The 7,933-nt window shown below is 56.3% G+C and overlaps 1 protein-coding gene across 1 annotated transcript in view; it reads left to right on the top strand.

Moving 5' to 3' along the window:
• Positions 1 to 1,762: 1,762 nt before the first annotated feature.
• The window catches only part of PALD1 (phosphatase domain containing paladin 1), a 38,888-nt gene continuing 32,717 nt past the window's right edge, over positions 1,763 to 7,933 (top strand). The window contains exons 1-9 of the mRNA XM_035896680.1: positions 1,763 to 1,947; positions 2,087 to 2,189; positions 2,640 to 2,819; positions 2,893 to 3,057; positions 3,188 to 3,348; positions 3,521 to 3,596; positions 4,251 to 4,333; positions 4,420 to 4,516; positions 4,624 to 4,728. Of these exons, the coding sequence (XP_035752573.1) occupies positions 1,763 to 1,947; positions 2,087 to 2,189; positions 2,640 to 2,819; positions 2,893 to 3,057; positions 3,188 to 3,348; positions 3,521 to 3,596; positions 4,251 to 4,333; positions 4,420 to 4,516; positions 4,624 to 4,728 (1,155 nt within the window). The remainder of the gene's footprint in view (positions 1,948 to 2,086; positions 2,190 to 2,639; positions 2,820 to 2,892; positions 3,058 to 3,187; positions 3,349 to 3,520; positions 3,597 to 4,250; positions 4,334 to 4,419; positions 4,517 to 4,623; positions 4,729 to 7,933) is intronic.

Raw genomic sequence — 7,933 nt, forward strand, 5'->3', positions numbered from 1 at the left:
TGCGCCGATTCGGAGCAAAATGGGGGGGGTGGAAAAAAAAAAAAAGCATCCTGGCTGAACGCCCCCCTCCTGCTTGCTGGCTGAGCTCTCCAAAGCCACAAGGGCCCGCTCTGAAGCACTCGAAACCTCCCTATATATATATTTTTTTTTTTTTCCCCCAACAGTTTTTATATGAAAGAAAAGCATAAGGGGACTTGGAGAAATGGCACGGGCCTGAAACAGCTGGTTTGTTGTGTGTGTCCCCCCCCCTGCTTCTCTCGCACGTAAAAGAAACCAGGCTAAAAGAAACCAGGCTGCCTAATGGTGCAGAAAATTCATGGTAGATCAACAAGTTTTCTGTGGAGCAGGGGAGAAGAAAGATGGGGAGGAGGGGAAGATCTGTGCTGGGGCACGGCCGTCTGGAAATAGCACATTTTCCGGAGGCTTTCCCCCCCCCTCCCTCCCTTGAAGCATTTGCAGCTGCTGGGAGCATCGCATTCCCTGGGATTGCAGTGAGGGACTGATCCTGTACTGCGTGCAAGGCAGCAGAAGCAGCTGCAAAAGCATTCGTAGGGCTGGGTTAAAGCCACCCCTGCTTTCCCAGCGCTGCGCGTCCCCACCGAGCAGGGACCGTCCCCCTTTGGACGCTACCAGGGTTATCCGCTGTACAAAAGGAGATTTTATTGGGGACTGTCTCGGTAAGGGTGGGTAGAGGTTTTTTTTTTGTTGTTTTTTTTTTTTGGGGGGGGTGGGGGTGTTGTTTTGGTTTGGTTTGGTTTTTTTTTCCAGGCTACCCCCCTTGCCATCTCTCACTTCATTTGGTCACCAGGATCCGGCCCTGGCTGGTGCAGACAGTCGGAGCATTGTCCTGGATCGGTCGAGTGTGGCAGGATGCTCCTGGCCGCCCCCAGCCCCCCCGCCTCGGGGCTGGCCCTTTTGCTTTCATCCTTATTTAGGGCTGAGCTCCCTGGGGATGGGAGGGTAAGGGGGGAGCTGCTTTCAGGGTCCCTCACCTGCCCTGGGTGGGGAGAGGGTGCTCCTCCAGTATAGGAATAACCGGCTGCTTTCGAGGCAGCTTTCAGATTTGCTCCTTGATCGCTGGAGGAAATCCCTCATCTCGCTGCGTCGAGGCTCCCGATGCCACCAAGGGGGTTTCTCAGCCCTGCAGGGTTATTTATTGCATTTCACAACCCGTCCCCCACCTCCCCCTCTGCTTACACGTGCACCGACACGCGTGTGTGCCCGCGTGTGCATGCACAGCCCGGACCGGGGAGCAACATCCCCCAGCCTCGCTCGCTGCTCCGGGCACACCGGCAACTCCTAAACCCTCAATTACTAAATATGGAATAAAATTTATTTGGTGTGCAAGCGTTTTCCACCTGGGGAGGGACCCTGGAGTGGTTTGTGGGTGCTGGGAGAGCAGAGGACAAGGTATGGGGGCTGTGCTGGGATGGAGAGCTGCTGGGTCCCTGCAGTGCCATCTGCTGACTCAGCAGATTTGAAGGGCCGGATCCTGCGTTTTGCCTTTTTCCATCCCCCCGCAGGGAGGAAGAAAGCCCTTTGCAGGAGCGGGGGGGAAAGGGCTGCGTTAGCGTTTCTTCCCAAACGGGCGTCTCCTTGCCCCTGCGCCTGCCTGGGATTTTCCCTTCCTAAAATGGGAAGAGCTGCAAAAAAAAAAAAAAAAAAATCTTCCTCCCCTTCCCTCTCTCCTTGTGTTCCTTGCGGTCGCTGCCGTCTCCCCATCCCTGCCATCTCCCCATCCCGGCGCAGCCGCCTGCGGATTATGGGTACGACGGCCAGCGCGGCGCAGCAGGCAGTTTCGGCATCCCCCCCGGAGAGCGGGGCGCCAGGCGACGGCAGCATGGAGGACCAGCGCTCCCTCAGCATCCACTCCTTCCAGACCTTGGGGCTCCACAACAGCAAGGCCAAGTCCATCATCACCAACAAAGTGGCGCCTGTGGTCATCACGTAAGTCCTCGGCAGCCTCTCGCATCCCCTCCTTGCTGTCCCCAGACCTCTTTTCCTAAATATTGCTGGGGGTTTTTTTTTCATCTTTAGCTATGCCTTTGTTTTTTTTCCTTTACCCACCCACGCGTGGCTTTTGCAGGTACAACTGCAGGGAGGAGTTCCAGATCCATGATGACCTGCTGAAGGCCAACTACACGGTGGGGCGCATTTCCGAGGCTACACTGGAACACTACCTTGTGCAGGTGAGCGTCGCCGCCACCCCGTGCCAAACCCATTTCAGCCTGGGATTTGGGGACCTCAAGGGTTTTTTGTGACCTCTTCTCCCTGGTAACGGCTGACAGGACGAGGGGAAATGGTCTGAAGTTACGACAGGGGAGGTTTAGGTTGGATATTAGGAAAAATTTCTTCACCGAAAGGGTTGTTGGGCTCTGGAAGGGGCTGCCCAGGGAAGGGGTCGAGTCCCCATCCCTGGGGGAATTTAAAAGAAGGATAGATGAGGTGCTTAGGGCCAGGGTTTAGTAGTGGGATGGCAGGGTTAGGGGAACATTTGGGCTTAAAGGTCTTTTCCAACCTAGACAATTCTATGATTCTAATTTTGAAGACCGCCAAGGAAAAGCCACTTTTTTTCCCAGCTGCGTTCAAGCCTGCACACTCAAACCCGCTTGTTCCCCTTCTTCCTTCTTGTTTTGCAGGGGAAATATTTCATGGTGAGGGATGTATACGGCAAATTAGACGTCTTGAACACTACCGGCAGCTGCGGCGCTCCCAATTTCCGACAAGCCAAAGGAGGTTACGCCGTGTTCGGCATGGGGCAACCCAGCCTCAACGGCTTCAAGCTTGTGCTGCAGAAGCTGCAGAGGGAGGGCCACAAGGTTGGTGGGAGGGTGGAAGTTGGGGTGGAAAAAGGCGGGAGAGCTTTTGGGCAGCTTCTCCCCCTCTTCGCAGGAGTGCGTCTTCTTCTGCGTTCGTGAGGAGCCCGTGGTCTTCCTGCGGTTGGAGGGGGACTTTGTGTCCTACACCCCCCGGGGCAAGGAGAACCTGCATGAGAACCTGCAGTGCCTGCAGCGGGGGCTGCGGGCGGAGAGCCTGGAGCTGGCCATCCGCAAGGAGGTGAGGTGGGACGGGAGCAGGGGGTGTCATCACCCCAGCGATGACGGCACACGTGGATCCCCTGGCTCAAGGATGAGCGGAGGGGTTGTCGGAGGCGGTGGGTTTTGATGGCGCTCCCCGTCTCCGCTAGATCCACGACTTCGCACAGCTGAGCGAGAGCATCTACTACGTCTACAACGACATCGAGCGCTTGCGGGACGAGCCCCACACCGTGCGGGTGCAGTGCGAGGAGGACATCCAGGTGACAGAGGAGGTCTACCGCAGACCCATCTTCCTCCTGCCTTCCTACAGGTGCCGCCCTTCCTCCTCCTCCTCCTCACGCGTGGTCGGTGGCTTTGCTTTTGCAAGCTGGGCTGCCTTTCCTCTTGATACCTTCTTAAGCCACGTGTCCTCCACTGCGGTGGGGACGAAGCCCTGCTCATGGCCTTGTCCTCCTAACGAGGGCTGTCCCCGTGCCCGGCAGGTACCACCGGCTGCCCCTGCCTGCCGAGGGAGCCCCTTTGGAGGAGCAGTTCGACGCTTTCATCTGCTTCCTCAGGGTGAGCTGAGCAAATGCGACTGGTCCGTGGGGCCACATTGGGTTGGGATTTGCTCCTGTGCCCCAGCGAGGATGCTGTGGGGGGGAGCATGACTCCCTGAGGGCGTCTTCTCCTGCTTTTGGCTTGATGCTGGCCGTTAGAGGATGCCTGTGCCCACAGTTGCATCCCATTCCCATTGCTGTGGACCTTGCTGGAGAAGTCCATGTTGTCCAGCTGCTTGTCCCTACCCCTGGCTGGAGGTGACCATCCCTTGCCACCTCCCAGCATCCCCGTGCAGGTGGCTCTTCCCTAAACTGGTTTGGGAGAAATTATCTGGATTTGGTGCAAAGGCTTTCAATGGAAGGGCTTCTTTATTTTATTTTTTTTTTTAGCTTGGGAGTTTTCATCTCGGCGGCTTGGGGACTGGTGGTAGGGACACCTCCAGTGGGATGCCCAGTTCGCTGGTGGTTGGGGAGGGGATGGGGTTGCAGTGGATGGATGGCCTGTTGTGCTGTCCTGGTCCGTCTGCACCATCCCCTGAGCAAAGGGTCTGATGCCGCCTGCCCTGCTGCGCCTCAGCAGGGCCGTCACCTCCACCCCGGCCATTGTGGTGGCAGACCTGGCTCTCCTGGGCATCCCTGTGGTCCCCATCCCCCTGTCCCTCCCTGCTGCCAGACCGGCGTGGGCAGGACCAACCTGGCCATGGCCATGGGCACGCTTGTCCTCCACCACCACCGAGGAGCCGGCCAGAAGCCCGAGTAAGCAGGGCAGCCCCCAGGGCTGGGGCAGGGGGGTATGCCCGTGGCTCCGGGGCCGATTTGATCTCCCTCTTCTCCCCCACCAGCCTCCCCCCCCTGCCTAAAACATCTCCCAGGGACAGGCTCCGGGTCATCCAGACCTTCATCGAGATGGTCCCCAAAGGCCAGCAGATAGTTGAGGAGGTAAGAGGGTGCCGGCGAAACCCCTGGCGGGGTGAGTGGGAGGGGGCGAGCTCCATTCCCCCACCACCCGGGGCTCGCTGAGCTGCTCTCCGCTCACTCCTCTCAAGGTGGACAGTGCCATCGCTGCCTGCTCGGAGATGCACAACATGAAGGAAGCCATCTATGAGTACAAGAAGAAGCTGGAAGGGATCGGGGAGGACTATCAGATCCAGGTAGGTTAATTAGAGAATCGTTCGGATGCAAGCCGCCGGCATGGGGTAATTTATCGAGCTGTTTTTGCACGGGGATGAGAAGAATGTAAATTCTGGAAATCCGAAGCTTCCTGTGAGCTGGAAATTTCCCAGGGACGTGAAACCTGGAAGGTTGTGGAGCTTCTCTTTATTTTTTTTTCTTTATTTTTCCCCCCCAATTGTTTAAGAGCCATAAAATGGAGCCAGCTGGGGTTTGGGGGAAAGCTGGCTGTTTTGGGCTTTGCTGTTGCTTCTGCTGGATGACCTCGGGGGCAAATAATATCCCATGCCCTGCTTTTGTCAGCTCTAAAATTGGAAAATCCATACCAGCCTGGCTGGTAAAAAGTCCTCAGGAGCTGGGAGGGCTCGTCGCTTAGAGGTTTTCCTGCAAATATAGTCACTCAAGGTCAAGCTTTCCTGTCTGTAGATTGGTTTGGGTTTTTATTTCCCCCTTTGCTTTGAAAAGCCATCAGGGGGGTTTTCCATGCTGGAAAGCCGTGGTCTCCCCTGTCCGACCTGGGGACTACTCACCAAGCGATGGATGGATGGAGAGGTGGGAACGCTGCCCCGATCCCGGCCTGTTTGGAGATGAATTTTCCCATTTATGTGCTGAATGCAGAGTGGAAAAGCCGGGGTCGGTTGGAAAGGGCAATCTAAAAACAGGGGTTGTGTGGCCAAAGCAGGCTGGAGCAGAAAAACGTGATTAAAAATGATTGGGGGCGGGGGGGAAAGACGGCTTTTACTGGCGCTTTTTTGGCGTTTGGTGACAACCCCCCAATTTTATCCCCTTTTTAGGGTGGATTTGGGTATGTTTGGTGCTGCTCGTGTGATACTCGTATAGCGGGAGAAGCTTGGGCACGGGGTGGGGGATTTTCCCGCTGCCTCGAAGCCTTTCCCTGACTCTTCCCCGCTGAGGAAGGCTGCTCTATGTCATCCTCGACGCCGGGGAAACAAACGGCCGGGGGACTGCCGTAAATTAGTGAGGAGGAGTGTTTATATCTGAAGTCTGCATGGAGGGAGAGCAGGTTTAAACAATGGCGAGGGGCCAGGAAAATATGCTGGGAGGGGGAGGATGAGGAGGGGAGAGGGGCTGATGCTTGGTCATTGAAAAACCAGCCAGGGCTTGGTAGGGCTGGAGGGGTTGCAAGTGGCACCGGGGGGCTTTGCTGGGTGAGCTGGCAGAGCCCTGCTTGCTTTTGGGGAGAGAAAGGGCTTTTCTGGGCCTGGAGGAATGATCTCACGCCAGACCGTGGGTTTCTGCCCTGTGTTGGGGGTAAAAGTGGAAATTTAAGTCCTCAAGGGATGGTGATGCAGGGTAGGGGTGTCCTGGCATGGGATGCTGAGCCGCAGCCAGCCCCTCTGTGGTACCCAGCTCTCCACGGCTGAAACACAAGCGGATCACCCCCCTGTCTCGTCAAAAGCCCGTTTGAGGGGAATATTATGAGATTTACCTTGGGTGAGAGCGTGGGGCTGCTTTTTTCTTTCGGGAACCTGAGCGCTTGGGGAAAAATGGCACTGTGCCGGCAGCGCTGCCGGCAAACCCAGCACGGCTCCATCCCGACGGGCTTTGTTTTGAGTTTTCCAGGGCAAAGCCTGCTGCCCTGCCTCTTGATAAATGACCGCGGGCCGGGATTCTCTTGCAGAGAACACGTAAACACTCACGAGTCAACCACACAATGTCAGGGATGCACAAGCCCGCTCTCCGCGCCCACCCCCCTGCGTAGGCAGCCCCATCTTAGAGGATTTTCCATCGTATCCTGGGTGTTGGGGGGTCCCGACGGGCCCTCCGGGGACGCTCGCGGTGCTCTTTTGCTGGTGCGCCAGCATCGCGGGTTAATTTGTTGGATGGGATGCTCGGATGTGCAAACCCTGCCCCGAGGCGGCATGGTGGGGGTTTCCAAATTATGGAAAAGCCCGGGGGTTTGAGTTTGTGTCCCTGCAAGGAGAGAACTGTACTGGGGCAAGCCCCTGGTTTGGGGAGGTAATGATGAAGATGAGGAGGAGGAGAGCTTGCTTGAAGCCAGCTACGTAGGCGTCGGGATGCTTCTGGGCATGAAGGGGAAGAGGAGATGCTTGGAAACAGAGGATGGTGCAGGGCGTGTGGCTTATGTCTGTATTTACAGAATCACAGAATCAGGCGGGCTTTGAATATCTCCAGAGAAGGAGACTCCACAACCTCCCTGGGCAGCCTGGGACAGGGCTCAGACACCCTCAGAGTGAAGAAGTTTTTCCTCATATTCAACTGAAACCTCTTATGTTTCAGTTTGCACCCATTGCCCCTAGTCCTGTCGCTGGACACCACTGCAAACAGACTGCTTCCATCCTCGTGACTTCCGCCCTTAAGATATTTGTATGCGTTGATGAGATCCCCTCTCAGTCTTCTCTTCTTCAGGCTGAACAAGCCCAGCTCCCTCAGCCTTTCCTCGTAGGGGAGATGCTCCAGTCCCTTTATCATCCTAGTAGCTCTCCTCTGGACTCTTTCTAGGAGTTCCTCGTCTTTCTTGAACTTAATAAGCTCGTCTTGCTCTTATTTAGCATCACCCATCGTTTCGGGGTCTGCCACCTCTTGTGAGATGCCGATCTTGGAGCAGGTCCTGGGAGTCCCACTGGGCTTTGACAGCAGATGAGGGGTCCTCAAGGGGTCCCTGGCCGTTCCTGGCATTACCCAGAGCGTGGGGCTGGGAGGTGGTGTCCCTGGCAGGCTCCCCACATCCCACCCACGGCGTTGTTGGCACGGGGACCTTTCCCCCCAGGGTTGCCGTCGCCTGAGCGTCTTGGCCAAAGGCCACGGGGGTGGCCAGGGTGGCCACAGGTGGGGACAGGACCTTGCATTGACCCCTTGGGTGCGAGGCTCCCGTTAGCATCCGGACAGCGTATCCCCCTGGGACAGCACTGCCCCTCGGGTCTGTTTGGAACCGCTCCCGGTGTGTCCTTGGGCTTAAAGGGAAGGTTTTGTTTGAGCTGAAATGCAAATTTATGTCTTTAAGCATCACTTAATACGGAAAACTTGAAATGTTTCATTTAAAGAGGGGCAAAAAAAAAAAAAGCATTAAAAACTATTCCAGATTGGGTTTTGTAGTTCCGCTCCCCCCCCCGCTCCGCCTTCTCATTTGGAAGCAGTTTCTTTCCAAACAAACAGCTTGGTGAAGTTAGCACGAATATGCAAAAAAACCTTCTGAGTGGCTTA

Source organism: Egretta garzetta, unplaced genomic scaffold (genome assembly GCF_000687185.1).
Source record: "Egretta garzetta isolate BGI_Z169 unplaced genomic scaffold, ASM68718v1 scaffold536, whole genome shotgun sequence".
In the NCBI taxonomy this organism is placed as follows: Eukaryota; Metazoa; Chordata; class Aves; order Pelecaniformes; family Ardeidae; genus Egretta; species Egretta garzetta.